The 17,902-nt window shown below is 38.1% G+C and overlaps 3 protein-coding genes across 4 annotated transcripts in view; all 3 read left to right on the top strand.

The window, feature by feature from the left end:
* The first annotated feature begins 653 nt into the window (after window positions 1–653).
* On the top strand, window positions 654–5,844 carry LOC139135091 (mucin-22-like). Its single transcript, XM_070702321.1, has 4 exons — window positions 654–1,212; window positions 2,233–2,799; window positions 3,819–4,384; window positions 5,404–5,844. Exons 1-4 carry the CDS (start codon window positions 1,057–1,059, stop codon window positions 5,405–5,407), a joined length of 1,293 nt encoding a protein of 430 aa, XP_070558422.1. The 5' UTR covers window positions 654–1,056; the 3' UTR covers window positions 5,408–5,844.
* LOC139134379 (integumentary mucin A.1-like) lies at window positions 5,488–7,252 on the top strand. Its single transcript, XM_070701239.1, has 2 exons — window positions 5,488–5,970; window positions 6,995–7,252. Exons 1-2 carry the CDS (start codon window positions 5,488–5,490, stop codon window positions 7,250–7,252), a joined length of 741 nt encoding a protein of 246 aa, XP_070557340.1.
* The window catches only part of LOC139135087 (uncharacterized), a 34,939-nt gene continuing 24,109 nt past the window's right edge, over window positions 7,073–17,902 (top strand). The window contains exons 1-3 of one of the 2 annotated variants that reach the window (XM_070702318.1): window positions 7,073–7,559; window positions 8,578–9,143; window positions 10,162–10,727. In XM_070702318.1, the coding sequence (XP_070558419.1) occupies window positions 10,245–10,727 (483 nt within the window). In that variant the 5' untranslated portion in view covers window positions 7,073–7,559; window positions 8,578–9,143; window positions 10,162–10,244. Of the gene's footprint in view, window positions 7,560–8,577; window positions 9,144–10,161; window positions 10,728–17,902 lie in introns of those variants that run through there. The other variant, XM_070702317.1, reaches the window with a different exon arrangement.

Below are 17,902 nucleotides of genomic sequence, written 5' to 3' on the forward strand. Positions count from 1 at the left end.
TGTAGATGTGAGATTTATTTCAAATGAATATGCCAAAGTAAAAAATGTGACAATGTTTGGAAAAAAAGGAAAAATCCTGCAAATTGCTAAAACTCTGTAACCACTGACCAGATTTGGTTGAAATTTAGTAAGCATGCTCTTTAGAGTGACTTTTGTTACATTTCTTCAAACTGTTGTAAAATGATGAAAGTTGTATTTTTGGGGCGATTTTCCCGTTTATGGTCAAAAAACGTATTTTCTAAAAGCGCTCATCCCATTGCCTTGAAAACTTGTATGTATGATCCGAGGGTTTGCCTTTGTTAGATTCGTTCAAATTGTGGTGAAATTTTCATATTTGTTTTTTGGGGCAATTTTTCCCACTTTTTGTCAAAAAAATCGTTTTCTCTAAAAGTATTTGTTGGATTGCTTTAAAACATCATGGTCTTGATCCTAGGGTTGTTTTCTGTCAGATATGTAAAAGTCATTATAAGATGGAGCATTTTATATTGCTTGGGTAAAAGATTAATTTGGACGTATAATGGAATTTTCTTAGTAATCAACCTGTTAAAATGCAATGTCATGTGTGTACTAGTACTGAGTATTTCTGTAAAATGGGAGCACAGTGTCATTGACACTATTTTTATAGTACACTGACCTTTTATTTGAAGATAATTTCAACTGGATCAACAACATTTGTTCCTGGCCAACAACTCAGCAAGAGAAAACAAGTACAGCAGTGGAACAGACTACAATGCAAGCAACTTCACGACAGTCAACAGGAGCTCCCATCGTTGGAGGCGATGTGTCTGTAGAACAGCAGCCAAAACAACTGCTAGAGAATCCCCTATACCATCAACAGCACAGGTTTCTAGCGAGCCTACAGATGCTGCAACTACTGCAGCAGCACCAGTGCAGGTCACTCTAAAGCAGACTACTCAGGCCACAAGAGCATCTACTGCTGCAGCAAGCATCAGCCAGCCATCAACTGCGGCGAAGGAGACGCAACAACCGACAACCAGACAACAGACTACAGCTGAAAGGGAAACCAGCAGCCACGCTGTCTCAACTAAGCCTGTGATGCTGGTGACGTCAGGTGAAACAACTGCCAAGGAGGAGGAAAAGAATACATCTGTAGCCAAACAAACCACTCTGCTGAGAAACGTATCATCCATGGCTGTGACTACTCTAAAAGTAACAACGGAAACACCAGAAACAACTGCTGTTCCTCAAAAGGTTAGTGTTTGTGCACTATTTCCAATTACTGTAATGTGGACTTCCAAAGCATTGTGTAGATGTAAAACATAGCAGATTGTTTATACACACAGCAGTCTAACAATTAACACAATTCGTTTTGAGCGCCCACAATTCGTAGGTTATATGGTTGAATAAAGTCTGTATGTGAGTTTGTCTGTCTGTATGTATGTATATCGGGATGTCCGTCCGTCTATGTATGTATGTATGGATGTATGTTTGCATGCATGCATGCATGCATGGATATATTTATGTATGTATGTTTGTATGTTAGTATGTGCGGATGTATGTACACATTAAAAACTCCTTAACCGCAGGACCTACCATCTTAGTATTTGTTGGACAGGTGCACCCAGGGGTGTAGATGTGAGATTTATTTCAAACGAATATGCCGAGTAAAAAATGTGACAATGTTTGGAAAAAAAGGAAAAATCCTGCAAATTGCTAAAACTCTGTAACCACTGACCAGATTTGGTTGAAATTTAGTAAGCATGCTCTTTAGAGTGACTTTCGTTACATTTCTTCAAACTGTTGTAAAATGTTGAAAGTTGTATTTTTGGGGCGATTTCCCGTTTATGGTCAAAAATCGTATTTTCTAAAAGCGCTCATCCCATTGCCTTGAAAACTTGTATGTATGATCCGAGGGTTTGCCTTTGTTAGATTCGTTCAAATTGTGGTGCAATTTTCATATTTGTTTTTTGGGGCAATTTTTCCCACTTTTTGTCAAAAAATCGTTTTCTCTAAAAGTATTTGTTGGATTGCTTTAAAACATCATGGTCTTGATCCTAGGGTTGTTTTCTGTCAGATATGTAAAAGTCATTATAAGATGGAGCATTTTATATTGCTTGGGTAAAAGATTAATTTGGACGTATAATGGAATTTTCTTAGTAATCAACCTGTTAAAATGCAATGTCATGTGTGTACTAGTACTGAGTATTTCTGTAAAATGGGAGCACAGTGTCATTGACACTATTTTTATAGTACACTGACCTTTATTTGAAGATAATTTCAACTGGATCAACAACATTTGTTCCTGGCCAAACAACTCAGCAAGAGAAAACAAGTACAGCAGTGGAACAGACTACAATGCAAGCAACTTCACGACAGTCAACAGGAGCTCCCATCGTTGGAGGCGATGTGTCTGTAGGAACAGCAGCCAAAACAACTGCTAGAGAATCCCCTATACCATCAACAGCACAGGTTTCTAGCGAGCCTACAGATGCTGCAACTACTGCAGCAGCACCAGTGCAGGTCACTCTAAAGCAGACTACTCAGGCCACAAGAGCATCTACTGCTGCAGCAAGCATCAGCCAGCCATCAACTGCGGCGAAGGAGACGCAACAACCGACAACCAGACAACAGACTACAGCTGAAAGGGAAACCAGCAGCCACGCTGTCTCAACTAAGCCTGTGATGCTGGTGACGGCAGGTGAAACAACTGCCAAGGAGGAGGAAAAGAATACATCTGTAGCCAAACAAACCACTCTGCTGAGAAACGTATCATCCATGGCTGTGACTACTCTAAAAGTAACAACGGAAACACCAGAAACAACTGCTGTTCCTCAAAAGGTTAGTGTTTGTGCACTATTTCCAATTACTGTAATGTGGACTTCCAAAGCATTGTGTAGATGTAAAACATAGCAGATTGTTTATACACACAGCAGTCTAACAATTAACACAATTCGTTTTGAGCGCCCACAATTCGTAGGTTATATGGTTGAATAAAGTCTGTATGTGAGTTGTCTGTCTGTATGTATGTATATCGGGATGTCCGTCCGTCTATGTATGTATGTATGGATGTATGTTTGCATGCATGCATGCATGCATGGATATATTTATGTATGCATGTTTGTATGTTAGTATGTGCGGATATATGTACACATTAAAAACTCCTTAACCGCAGGACATACCATCTTAGTATTTGTTGGACAGGTGCACCCAGGGGTGTAGATGTGAGATTTATTTCAAATGAATATGCCAAAGTAAAAAATGTGACAATGTTTGGAAAAAAAGAAAAATCCTGCAAATTGCTAAAACTCTGTAACCACTGACCAGATTTGGTTGAAATTTAGTAAGCATGCTCTTTAGAGTGACTTTTGTTACATTTCTTCAAACTGTTGTAAAATGTTGAAAGTTGTATTTTTGGGGCGATTTCCCGTTTATGGTCAAAAATCGTATTTTCTAAAAGCGCTCATCCCATTGCCTTGAAAACTTGTATGTATGATCCGAGGGTTTGCCTTTGTTAGATTCGTTCAAATTGTGGTGAAATTTTCATATTTGTTTTTTGGGGCAATTTTTCCCACTTTTTGTCAAAAAATCGTTTTCTCTAAAAGTATTTGTTGGATGCTTTAAAACATCATGGTCTTGATCCTAGGGTTGTTTTCTGTCAGATATGTAAAAGTCATTATAAGATGGAGCATTTTATATTGCTTGGGTAAAAGATTAATTTGGACGTATAATGGAATTTTCTTAGTAATCAACCTGTTAAAATGCAATGTCATGCGTGTACTAGTACTGAGTATTTCTGTAAAATGGGAGCACAGTGTCATTGACACTATTTTTATAGTACACTGAACCTTTATTTGAAGATAATTTCAACTGGATCAACAACATTTGTTCCTGGCCAAACAACTCAGCAAGAGAAAACAAGTACAGCAGTGGAACAGACTACAATGCAAGCAACTTCACGACAGTCAACAGGAGCTCCCATCGTTGGAGGCGATGTGTCTGTAGGAACAGCAGCCAAAACAACTGCTAGAGAATCCCCTATACCATCAACAGCACAGGTTTCTAGCGAGCCTACAGATGCTGCAACTACTGCAGCAGCACCAGTGCAGGTCACTCTAAAGCAGACTACTCAGGCCACAAGAGCATCTACTGCTGCAGCAAGCATCAGCCAGCCATCAACTGCGGCGAAGGAGACGCAACAACCGACAACCAGACAACAGACTACAGCTGAAAGGGAAACCAGCAGCCACGCTGTCTCAACTAAGCCTGTGATGCTGGTGACGTCAGGTGAAACAACTGCCAAGGAGGAGGAAAAGAATACATCTGTAGCCAAACAAACCACTCTGCTGAGAAACGTATCATCCATGGCTGTGACTACTCTAAAAGTAACAACGGAAACACCAGAAACAACTGCTGTTCCTCAAAGGTTAGTGTTTGTGCACTATTTCCAATTACTGTAATGTGGACTTCCAAAGCATTGTGTAGATGTAAAACATAGCAGATTGTTTATACACACAGCAGTCTAACAATTAACACAATTCGTTTTGAGCGCCCACAATTCGTGGTTATATGGTTGAATAAAGTCTGTATGTGAGTTGTCTGTCTGTATGTATGTATATCGGGATGTCCGTCCGTCTATGTATGTATGTATGGATGTATGTTTGCATGCATGCATGCATGCATGGATATATTTATGTATGTATGTTTGTATGTTAGTATGTGCGGATGTATGTACACATTAAAAACTCCTTAACCGCAGGACCTACCATCTTAGTATTTGTTGGACAGGTGCACCCAGGGTGTAGATGTGAGATTTATTTCAAACGAATATGCCAGAGTAAAAAATGTGACAATGTTTGGAAAAAAAGGAAAAATCCTGCAAATTGCTAAAACTCTGTAACCACTGACCAGATTTGGTTGAAATTTAGTAAGCATGCTCTTTAGAGTGACTTTCGTTACATTTCTTCAAACTGTTGTAAAATGTTGAAAGTTGTATTTTTGGGGCGATTTCCCGTTTATGGTCAAAAATCGTATTTTCTAAAAGCGCTCATCCCATTGCCTTGAAAACTTGTATGTATGATCCGAGGGTTTGCCTTTGTTAGATTCGTTCAAATTGTGGTGAAATTTTCGTATTTGTATTTTTGGGGCAAGTTTTCCCACTTTTTGTCAAAAAATCGTTTTCTCTAAAAGTATTTGTTGGATTGCTTTAAAACATCATGGTCTTGATCCTAGGGTTGTTTTCTGTCAGATATGTAAAAGTCATTATAAGATGGAGCATTTTATATTGCTTGGGTAAAAGATTAATTTGGACGTATAATGGAATTTTCTTAGTAATCAACCTGTTAAAATGCAATGTCATGTGTGTACTGTACTGAGTATTTCTGTAAAATGGGAGCACAGTGTCATTGACACTATTTTTATAGTACACTGACCCTTTATTTGAAGATAATTTCAACTGGATCAACAACATTTGTTCCTGGCCAAACAACTCAGCAAAAGAAAATCAGTAGAGCAGTGGAACACACTACAATGCAAGCAACTTCACGACAGTCAACAGGAGCTCCCATCGTTGGAGGCGATGTGTCTGTAGGAACAGCAGCCAAAACAACTGCTACAGAATTCCCTATACCATCAACAGCACAGGTTTCTAGCGAGCCTACAGATGCTGCAACTACTGCAGCAGCACCAGTGCAGGTCACTCTAAAGCAGACTACTCAGGCCACAAGAGCATCTACTGCTGCAGCAAGCATCAGCCAGCCATCAACTGCGGCGAAGGAGACGCAACGACAGACAACCAGACAACAGACTACAGCTGAAAGGGAAACCAGCAGCCACGCTGTCTCAACTAAGCCTGTGATGCTGGTGACGTCAGGTGAAACAACTGCCAAGGAGGAGGAAAAGAATACATCTGTAGCCAAACAAACCACTCTGCTGAGAAACGTATCATCCATGGCTGTGACTACTCTAAAAGTAACAACGGAAACACCAGAAACAACTGCTGTTCCTCAAAAGGTTAGTGTTTGTGCACTATTTCCAATTACTGTAATGTGGACTTCCAAAGCATTGTGTAGATGTAAAACATAGCAGATTGTTTATACACACAGCAGTCTAACAATTAACACAATTCGTTTTGAGCGCCCACAATTCGTAGGTTATATGGTTGAATAAAGTCTGTATGTGAGTTGTCTGTCTGTATATATGTATATCGGGATGTCCGTCCGTCTATGTATGTATGTATGGATGTATGTTTGCATGCATGCATGCATGCATGCATGGATATATTTATGTATGTATGTTTGTATGTTAGTATGTGCGGATGTATGTACACATTAAAAACTCCTTAACCGCAGGACCTACCATCTTAGTATTTGTTGGACAGGTGCACCCAGGGGTGTAGATGTGAGATTTATTTCAAACGAATATGCCAGAGTAAAAAATGTGACAATGTTTGGAAAAAAAGGAAAAATCCTGCAAATTGCTAAAACTCTGTAACCACTGACCAGATTTGGTTGAAATTTAGTAAGCATGCTCTTTAGAGTGACTTTCGTTACATTTCTTCAAACTGTTGTAAATGTTGAAAGTTGTATTTTTGGGGCGATTTTCCCGTTTATGGTCAAAAATCGTATTTTCTAAAAGCGCTCATCCCATTGCTTTGAAAACTTGTATGTATGATCCGAGGGTTTGCCTTTGTTAGATTCGTTCAAATTGTGGTGAAATTTTCATATTTGTTTTTTGGGGCAATTTTTCCCACTTTTTGTCAAAAAATCGTTTTCTCTAAAAGTATTTGTTGGATTGCTTTAAAACATCATGGTCTTGATCCTAGGGTTGTTTTCTGTCAGATATGTAAAAGTCATTATAAGATGGAGCATTTTATATTGCTTGGGTAAAGATTAATTTGGACGTATAATGGAATTTTCTTAGTAATCAACCTGTTAAAATGCAATGTCATGCGTGTACTAGTACTGAGTATTTCTGTAAAATGGGAGCACAGTGTCATTGACACTATTTTTATAGTACACTGACCCTTTATTTGAAGATAATTTCAACTGGATCAACAACATTTGTTCCTGGCCAAACAACTCAGCAAGAGAAAACAAGTACAGCAGTGGAACAGACTACAATGCAAGCAACTTCACGACAGTCAACAGGAGCTCCCATCGTTGGAGGCGATGTGTCTGTAGGAACAGCAGCCAAACAACTGCTAGAGAATCCCCTATACCATCAACAGCACAGGTTTCTAGCGAGCCTACAGATGCTGCAACTACTGCAGCAGCACCAGTGCAGGTCACTCTAAAGCAGACTACTCAGGCCACAAGAGCATCTACTGCTGCAGCAAGCATCAGCCAGCCATCAACTGCGGCGAAGGAGACGCAACAACCGACAACCAGACAACAGACTACAGCTGAAAGGGAAACCAGCAGCCACGCTGTCTCAACTAAGCCTGTGATGCTGGTGACGTCAGGTGAAACAACTGCCAAGGAGGAGGAAAAGAATACATCTGTAGCCAAACAAACCACTCTGCTGAGAAACGTATCATCCATGGCTGTGACTACTCTAAAAGTAACAACGGAAACACCAGAACAACTGCTGTTCCTCAAAAGGTTAGTGTTTGTGCACTATTTCCAATTACTGTAATGTGGACTTCCAAAGCATTGTGTAGATGTAAAACATAGCAGATTGTTTATACACACAGAGTCTAACAATTAACACAATTCGTTTTGAGCGCCCACAATTCGTAGGTTATATGGTTGAATAAAGTCTGTATGTGAGTTGTCTGTCTGTATGTATGTATATCGGGATGTCCGTCCGTCTATGTATGTATGTATGGATGTATGTTTGCATGCATGCATGCATGCATGGATATATTTATGTATGTATGTTTGTATGTTAGTATGTGCGGATGTATGTACACATTAAAAACTCCTTAACCGCAGGACCTACCATCTTAGTATTTGTTGGACAGGTGCACCCAGGGGTGTAGATGTGAGATTTATTTCAAACGAATATGCCAGAGTAAAAAATGTGACAATGTTTGGAAAAAAGGAAAAATCCTGCAAATTGCTAAAACTCTGTAACCACTGACCAGATTTGGTTGAAATTTAGTAAGCATGCTCTTTAGAGTGACTTTTGTTACATTTCTTCAAACTGTTGTAAAATGATGAAAGTTGTATTTTTGGGGCGATTTTCCCGTTTATGGTCAAAAAACGTATTTTCTAAAAGCGCTCATCCCATTGCCTTGAAAACTTGTATGTATGATCCGAGGGTTTGCCTTTGTTAGATTCGTTCAAATTGTGGTGCAATTTTCATATTTGTTTTTTGGGGCAATTTTTCCCACTTTTTGTCAAAAAATCGTTTTCTCTAAAAGTATTTGTTGGATTGCTTTAAAACATCATGGTCTTGATCCTAGGGTTGTTTTCTGTCAGATATGTAAAAGTCATTATAAGATGGAGCATTTTATATTGCTTGGGTAAAGATTAATTTGGACGTATAATGGAATTTTCTTAGTAATCAACCTGTTAAAATGCAATGTCATGTGTGTACTAGTACTGAGTATTTCTGTAAAATGGGAGCACAGTGTCATTGACACTATTTTTATAGTACACTAACCTTTATTTGAAGATAATTTCAACTGGATCAACAACATTTGTTCCTGGCCAAACAACTCAGCAAGAGAAAACAAGTACAGCAGTGGAACAGACTACAATGCAAGCAACTTCACGACAGTCAACAGGAGCTCCCATCGTTGGAGGCGATGTGTCTGTAGGAACAGCAGCCAAACAACTGCTAGAGAATCCCCTATACCATCAACAGCACAGGTTTCTAGCGAGCCTACAGATGCTGCAACTACTGCAGCAGCACCAGTGCAGGTCACTCTAAAGCAGACTACTCAGGCCACAAGAGCATCTACTGCTGCAGCAAGCATCAGCCAGCCATCAACTGCGGCGAAGAGAGACGCAACAACCGACAACCAGACAACAGACTACAGCTGAAAGGGAAACCAGCAGCCACGCTGTCTCAACTAAGCCTGTGATGCTGGTGACGTCAGGTGAAACAACTGCCAAGGAGGAGGAAAAGAATACATCTGTAGCCAAACAACCACTCTGCTGAGAAACGTATCATCCATGGCTGTGACTACTCTAAAAGTAACAACGGAAACACCAGAAACAACTGCTGTTCCTCAAAAGGTTAGTGTTTGTGCACTATTTCAATTACTGTAATGTGGACTTCCAAAGCATTGTGTAGATGTAAAACATAGCAGATTGTTTATACACACAGCAGTCTAACAATTAACACAATTCGTTTTGAGCGCCCACAATTCGTAGGTTATATGGTTGAATAAAGTCTGTATGTGAGTTGTCTGTCTGTATGTATGTATATCGGGATGTCCGTCCGTCTATGTATGTATGTATGGATGTATGTATGTATGCATGCATGCATGCATGGATATATTTATGTATGTATGTTTGTATGTTAGTATGTGCGGATGTATGTACACATTAAAAACTCCTTAACCGCAGGACCTACCATCTTAGTATTTGTTGGACAGGTGCACCCAGGGGTGTAGATGTGAGATTTATTTCAAACGAATATGCCAGAGTAAAAAATGTGACAATGTTTGGAAAAAAGGAACAATCCTGCAAATTGCTAAAACTCTGTAACCACTGACCAGATTTGGTTGAAATTTAGTAAGCATGCTCTTTAGAGTGACTTTCGTTACATTTCTTCAAACTGTTGTAAAATGTTGAAAGTTGTATTTTGGGGCGATTTTCCCGTTTATGGTCAAAATCGTATTTTCTAAAAGCGCTCATCCCATTGCCTTGAAAACTTGTATGTATGATCCGAGGGTTTGCCTTTGTTAGATTCGTTCAAATTGTGGTGAAATTTTCATATTTGTTTTTTGGGGCAATTTTTCCCACTTTTTGTCAAAAAATCGTTTTCTCTAAAAGTATTTGTTGGATTGCTTTAAAAACATCATGGTCTTGATCCTAGGGTTGTTTTCTGTCAGATATGTAAAAGTCATTATAAGATGGAGCATTTTATATTGCTTGGGTAAAAGATTAATTTGGACGTATAATGGAATTTTCTTAGTATCAACCTGTTAAAATGCAATGTCATGTGTGTACTAGTACTGAGTATTTCTGTAAAATGGGAGCACAGTGTCATTGACACTATTTTTATAGTACACTGAACCTTTATTTGAAGATAATTTCAACTGGATCAACAACATTTGTTCCTGGCCAAACAACTCAGCAAGAGAAACAAGTACAGCAGTGGAACAGACTACAATGCAAGCAACTTCACGACAGTCAACAGGAGCTCCCATCGTTGGAGGCGATGTGTCTGTAGGAACAGCAGCCAAAACAACTGCTAGAGAATCCCCTATACCATCAACAGCACAGGTTTCTAGCGAGCCTACAGATGCTGCAACTACTGCAGCAGCACCAGTGCAGGTCACTCTAAAGCAGACTACTCAGGCCACAAGAGCATCTACTGCTGCAGCAAGCATCAGCCAGCCATCAACTGCGGCGAAGGAGACGCAACAACCGACAACCAGACAACAGACTACAGCTGAAAGGGAAACCAGCAGCCACGCTGTCTCAACTAAGCCTGTGATGCTGGTGACGGCAGGTGAAACAACTGCCAAGGAGGAGGAAAAGAATACATCTGTAGCCAAACAAACCACTCTGCTGAGAAACGTATCATCCATGGCTGTGACTACTCTAAAAGTAACAACGGAAACACCAGAAACAACTGCTGTTCCTCAAAAGGTTAGTGTTTGTGCACTATTTCCAATTACTGTAATGTGGACTTCCAAAGCATTGTGTAGATGTAAAACATAGCAGATTGTTTATACACACTCAGTCTAACAATTAACACAATTCGTTTTGAGCGCCCACAATTCGTAGGTTATATGGTTGAATAAAGTCTGCATGTGAGTTGTCTGTCTGTATGTATGTATATCGGGATGTCCGTCCGTCTATGTATGTATGTATGGATGTATGTTTGCATGCATGCATCATGCATGCATGGATATATTTATGTATGTATGTTTGTATGTTAGTATGTGCGGATGTATGTACACATTAAAAACTCCTTAACCGCAGGACCTACCATCTTAGTATTTGTTGGACAGGTGCACCCAGGGGTGTAGATGTGAGATTTATTTCAAATGAATATGCCAAAGTAAAAAATGTGACAATGTTTGGAAGAAAAGGAAAAATCCTGCAAATTGCTAAAACTCTGTAACCACTGACCAGATTTGGTTGAAATTTAGTAAGCATGCTCTTTATAGTGACTTTCGTTACATTTCTTCAAACTGTTGTAAAATGTTGGAAGTTGTATTTTTGGGGCGATTTTCCCGTTTATGGTCAAAAATCGTATTTTCTAAAAGCGCTCATCCCATTGCCTTGAAAACTGGTATGTATGATCCGAGGGTTTGCCTTTGTTAGGTTCGTTCAAATTGTGGGGTCATCGAAATAATGGCAAACTTTGCATATTTGTACTTTTGGGGCGATTTTTGCAATTTTTGGTCAAAAAAATCTTCTTTGAAACTGTGTATGGTATTACTTTCTAATTGGGTGTGCAGGTAATTGGGAGTGACCTGAAGATGACTAGGTGAAGCAAAGGCAAAATTTGCAAATTTGTAGTACTTTTTGCCATACATTCAAATTTGGTACACAGGTGAAATGTAGTAGGTCATTCATTTAAAGTCAAGTACTGCCAGTGTGAATGAGCAGATTATGATTGTGCTGTTCTAGGCTGAGGTGTTTTTTACAGGAATGATGCAATGATAGACGGTAATTGATATTTAACTGAATTTGACTTACATTGTATGTAACTCTTGTATTGTATAAAACCCAGGGGTACTCTCAATATTTTCATACGGGGGTGTGCGGCCCAAGTTTAAAACGTCTACCCATGTGTATTGTCAAAAACAGACCCATTGTTAGGGACTTTGTGTCAAAATCAGACCCATAGTTAGGGAAAAATGCAGCGATCAAAAAAAGAAAATAAGCTGACCAGTTGTCAAGTAGAATACTAGCAAACAAAAATATTAAAGGGCCGTGAGCTGCAATGTCATTGAATTTGTTCAAGTTCAAATATTTCCAATAATTTCAGATATTATTTGATTTCTACCAATAAAGTGATATTACCTTGCAATGTCATAAAAACAATAATTTGTTACAAAACAGCCAGGAATTTTTACATACCGGGAGTCTAATAAGTTAATCTTAAATTTCCCGCAATTTTCCAATACTTCACATATTACAATGAAAATGGAGAATACCTTGTCTCAGTGAAGTATATTCTGTTCCATGAGATCTATTTGATGGAAACACGTTGGTCTGTAAAATTCTTATAGGTTTATGCACTGGTTTCACTGTCTGTTTGAAAATTCACATGGGGCGGCCACATTTGGGTGTGGCACCACTTAATCATTTATCTGTTTAAAACTTACATATGTGCTTACATTCAGAGTTTCATGTAACTTATACTCAGAAAGTGTTGTCCTTGTATTTAAAAGTAGCCCGGTAATTAAGAAAGTAGACGGGTGGACAGCGTTGGAGCGAAGCGAGGGGCGGAGGGTGCGAGAGAGGGGTATCCCCCCTCTCGCAAGGCGAAAAGTGAAATTTTTTAGTGGAAATGGTGTTTTGTGGTGGCATCTGAGGTGACATTTGACTAATTCATTGAACATTTGGCTAAGACTTAAAAAGTGCTTTTGCTGTGTCTTAATTGTGGCTCACATACAACAAAACAAAAGAATTTGTCATGAATTTGTCATGCATTTCATATGAACTGCAGATTTCATAATGGTACACTTTCACTTAGCAAACATCAAGATATCTCTGACATATATCTCTGATTTATTAAAGTGCGGCGCCCGAAGGGCGCACAGAAAAATATGAAATATCCTTATATCTCTGATATATATGTCTTATATATTTAAGTCATCAGCTGGAAGGGCGTGCTAAAAATATATGATAGATTAATTAAGTAATGCGCTCAAAGAGCCCTCTTAAAAATATTGAACCCGGGTAGTGAACATACAGATATGATATATCTCTGATATATGTATGTCTGATATATTTAAGTTGGGTGTGCTGAAAATTATGTCTGATTATTAAAGTTATGCGGAAAACTGCAACAAATTACTGAATGATGAAATTTGTGGCTGACATGATTCATTTTACGCAATTATGAGGCCGTGTCAAAATCCAAAAACACACTGACCCCTATTTGGCATTTCAAAAACATGGTGACCCCTATCACCAAATCAAAAACAGGGTGACCCCCATGAATCCACGGGCCCCCCGCCCCCTAGGCCGAAGAAACTGACCAGTCCCTTAATTATCATGCATGCAATGTCTTTACTGCCACTGCCCACGTGCACATTTCCACCAGTCATCAAAAAACAGAAATGGATTTTCACTGTGTAGCCTGAATCATTTTTTAGAATATGCAAAATCACAATAAACTGCACAGTATATCATCTCAGCTCGCTCGGCACAGCACATTTAATCTTTCCGGCTATGTGTGCCTGGAAGCCATGCAAAGGAAGCCATGCAGACGACAACATATGAATGAAATCAAATCCCGATATCTTTCACAGCTTCGTACTGTTTTGTAACATTTGAATAAACGATACAGGTTTATTTCCGGGGGTTTATTATAACTTAAACTATGGGGATTTTCTGAAAAAAACTGGAATCCTAACCTCAAATGTGTGAATGCCACGAGCAAAACCTCCCGCGACACCTTAAACACCAAACGCCGCCATGACAGATGACTTCGAAGGATCAGACGCACAGGAGCTGACGACATTGGTTGCTAAATAACAGTCTTTCAGTGGGGTCAACCTGGGTCACGTGACTGCAGAGAAGGTTCTCGATCGAGAGTCGCATCACCTATTCACCGCATACGCGCGTTGCCTATCACGGTCGGCGCGGCCGGCCCGAGGGATGGGGCTTGAAGATTTTATACCTTTATTCTAATCCATGTAAAAAATTTAGGGACGTTCGCTGTGTTTGCGACCCATGTTTAGGGATTTTTCAAATAAAAAGTCGACCCATATTTAGGGATTTTTCCGCGAAAAAGTGACCCATTCGGGCGGCACATACCCGTTCACCTTTCTATGGGAGTACAACCCCCCGGGGTATAAACCCTATCAATTCACCCAGAAAAAATAATTCATATAATTTTAAATGATTGAATTAATTAGGTAATCAACAAAGCCAAAATAACTTTAGTGTAGAATTATTAGAAAGTTCAACATTTTTGACAGTTCATAGTGAAATTTTCACCATCTTGGATGATTAAAACATGTAAAGGCAACTTTCCTGAATCCCAACTTTGACATATTCTGTACCGTCATGTATTGTTCTCTGTACGTTATCTAAAAGAAATTGCTCATAATAGTTTGTCATGACGGATTGGCCAAATAAAGAGAGATAGAGAAAGTTGCGATTTCCAGTTGGGGTCAACTTGATAAGGATAGAAAAAATACAAATACATTTTGAGGAAAACAATAGAGTGGTCAATTAAAAGAGTGGTCAAAGTGATAGGGTTTTTATTGTAAGGCTGGGCTATAAGATTCCTCATGTTCTATTTAAAGCAATTATGGAATCTGTGTAAACAGTGCAATGAAAGAGTTACATGATTCCTTATAATAATTCTGATGACCCTGAAATTCTTAAGTTCCAAATATTTGTCTCTTCAGTGTGCTTTCTCTGAGTACGTACAGTCTCAACTTATTCAACAGAACTTACTTGCAATGTTAATTTGAGAGTCAAAATGTGCTTCGTTAATAGGCTGAAAATACTGATGAAGATAAGCAGCTGAAGATTCTTTATAAACTGACAGATATGCTGTTTTTTATGACTTAATCTTGATAAGCAAGGCATGTTTACTTTAATTAGAATGTAAATAACTCTTATTTATATTGTTATAAGCAGTAGTATCAAGTTAAACAAGCTGATACTGATAGGTTGGACGGCTGATGGAGGTTAAAAGCTGTGAAAATAAATGTATGTATGTATGTATGTATGCATGCCTATCTGTCTGTGTGTCTGTGTGTCTGTCTGTCTGTTTATCTGTCTGTCTGTCTGTATGTCTGTCTGTCTGTCTGTCTGTCTGTCTGTATGTATGTATGTATGTATGTATGTATGTATGTATGTATGTATGTATGTATGTATGTATGTATGTATGTATGTATGTATGTATGTATGTATGTATGTATGTATGTATGTATGTATGTATGTATGTATGTATGTATGTATGTATGTATGTATGTATGTAGGTATGTATGCATGCTTGTATGTATGTATGTATGTATGTATGTATGTATGTATGTATGTATGTATGTATGTATGTATGTATGTATGTATGTATGTATGTATGTATGTATGTATAATTGTATGTATGCATGTATAAGTGTATGTATGCATGTATAAGTGTATGTATGTATGTATGTATATAGTGTATGTAGTATGTATGTATGTATAATTGTATGTATGCATGTATAATTGTATGTATGCATGTATAAGTGTATGTATGCATGTATAAGTGTATGTATGTATGTATGTATGTATGTATGTATGTATGTATCTATGTATCTATGTATCTATGTATCTATGTATGTATCTATGTATCTATGTATCTATATATCTATGTATGTGTGTTAGTATGTGCGGATGTATGTCCGTCCACATTAAAAACTCCTAAACTGCAGACCTACCATGTTAGTATTTGTTGGACAGGTGCACCTAGGGGTGGAGATGTGACATTTTGTTCGAATGAATATGCCATAGTCAAAAATATGCAAATATGAGGAAAAAACCGAAAAATCCCGCAAATTGCTAAAACTCTGTAACCACTGACCAGATTTGGTTGAAATTAGGTAAGCAGGTTTTTTTTATAATGACTTTCGTTACATTTCTTCAAACTGTGGTGAAATGTTGAAAGTTGTATTTTGGGGCGATTTACCCGTTTTTGGTCAAGTTTAGTTTATTCATTCATTCATTCATTCATTTCCATAATTACAAAACTGCAATTACATCACAATCTATGATTGCAAGATACAGAGACTGGTATTCTTATGAGGTATAAAGACCCCACATTATAAACTCTCACTGTGTATTACAAAAGTATATACAACAGTAAATATCTCAGTGTACAAATAAATAGAAACAAAAACTTACATATAATTAAATTAGTCAATAAAGAAATGCTGTTACAAAAAAGACACACGAGAATTATGAGGAATATATTCTCTTTTATGAAGGGGAATGAATGTGAATAGGAGCTAGAAAATAGCTAATGCAAAGCTATGAGTGTCTAGCTCCTGGTGGGTGGTAGCTGAGAATTAAATAAACAAAAAAAAACTAATTAAACGAGGACGGAGGGTATAATCAGAAAAAGACAACTAGTCGTGGTTTAAAATCCAAGATTTAAGAGTTTGTTTAAACTGGTGTCTATTGTTTATATTTTTTATAGTAGCTGGTAAACTGTTCCAAAATTTGGCTCCGTGGTAACTAAATGAAAACTGGCCTAGACGCAGTGTTCTTTTTGGTACAATTAAGTGGATACTGGCTACAGATCTGGTATAATACTGGTGACTGATGTAGGAAAAGTAGTCTGAGAAATTGTGGGGGAGTCTGCCATACAAAAGATCATGAATAAAAATTCCTGTCTGGAAACAAAATTGTTCATAAATGTTCAACATATTTAATTCTCTGAAAAGGGGTGCACTTGAGGCTTGCGGGGGATTGAACGTGATGATTCTAACAAGTTTTTTTAATAGCTTGTGAACAGGAAGAAGTGTGGAAGGGTAAGTACTACCCCAAACCTCGAGACAGTAAGAAATATGAGGTAAGATAAGGGAGTTGTACAAGCGAATAAGAATATGTTTTGGGACAAAATACCTGAGTTTAGAAAAGAGACCAATTTTAGGACTAATCTGGTTGCAAACTTTCTTAATGTGTGATTTCCAGGAAAGATGGTGGTCTATAGAACTCCAAGGTAACATACATAATCTTCCTCTCTGATCTCACATGAGTGAATGTCAATAAAACCAGCTTTACTAAAGTGACGTTGATGGGGAGCAATGAGAACATAGTTTGTTTTATCCTGATTAACTGTAAGTTTGTTGGCTTCACACCATTCTACAACATGTGAGAACTCATCATTTGCTTCAGTCATATCTACTATATTGTCTGGGAAAGCATGAAAAAAGTTAGAGTCGTCAGCAAAAAGTTTTGATGAAAAGTAATGAGAGCAATCAGGTAAGTCGTTGATGTAAATAAGAAAAAGAATGGGACCTAGGATTGAACCTTGAGGTACTCCATGTGTTATGGATTTGAGTGTTGAAGTATAATTTCCTGTACAAACATATTGTTTCCTTGAGGTCAGATAGCTTTTCAAACCACTTCAGAGGGATACCTCTAACTCCATAACATGGCAATTTGTCTAATAAAATACTATGGTCGATGGTATCAAAGGCTTTAGTCAAATCAAGACAGATCCCCAGGAGAACATTTCCCTCATCAACATTGTGTAAAACTTCGTCAATAAGATTAATAAGAGCCAATTTTGTACTATAGGTTTTTCTGAAGCCATACTGTTGAGGGTAGATCAGAGAATGTTTATCAAGAAAAGCAACAAGCTGTTTACAAATTATGCGTTCAAAAATTTTACTTAGTTGGGGTAGGATGGAAATTGGGCGGTAGTTACTGAGGTAGTAGGGGGAGCCTTTTTTGAATATTGGAGTGATCTTAGCAATTTTAAGGGGATCAGGAAAAACACCATGTTGAAAAGATAAATTAATGATATGACACAATGGTTTGGCAATAATGTGAGCCCCATCAAGTAGCAAGCGAGCTGGGATATTATCATGACCAGTTGATTTAGATGGATTAAGTGATAATAATTCTTTAACAACATCTTG

This window comes from Ptychodera flava, chromosome 6 (assembly GCF_041260155.1).
Source record: "Ptychodera flava strain L36383 chromosome 6, AS_Pfla_20210202, whole genome shotgun sequence".
NCBI lineage: Eukaryota > Metazoa > Hemichordata > Enteropneusta > Ptychoderidae > Ptychodera > Ptychodera flava.

What these genes read in the sequence shown, in the direction of transcription:
- LOC139135091 (XM_070702321.1), top strand. Translation starts at nt 1,057, where the DNA reads ATGCTGGTGACGTCAGGTGAAACAACTGCCAAGGAGGAGGAAAAGAAT. An exon ending in CAACTGCTGTTCCTCAAAAG is followed by an intron (nt 1,213 to 2,232) that starts GTTAGTGTTTGT and finishes CTTTATTTGAAG; the next exon opens with ATAATTTCAACTGGATCAAC. An exon ending in CAACTGCTGTTCCTCAAAAG is followed by an intron (nt 2,800 to 3,818) that starts GTTAGTGTTTGT and finishes CTTTATTTGAAG; the next exon opens with ATAATTTCAACTGGATCAAC.
- LOC139134379 (XM_070701239.1), top strand. Translation starts at nt 5,488, where the DNA reads ATGCAAGCAACTTCACGACAGTCAACAGGAGCTCCCATCGTTGGAGGC. An exon ending in CAACTGCTGTTCCTCAAAAG is followed by an intron (nt 5,971 to 6,994) that starts GTTAGTGTTTGT and finishes CTTTATTTGAAG; the next exon opens with ATAATTTCAACTGGATCAAC.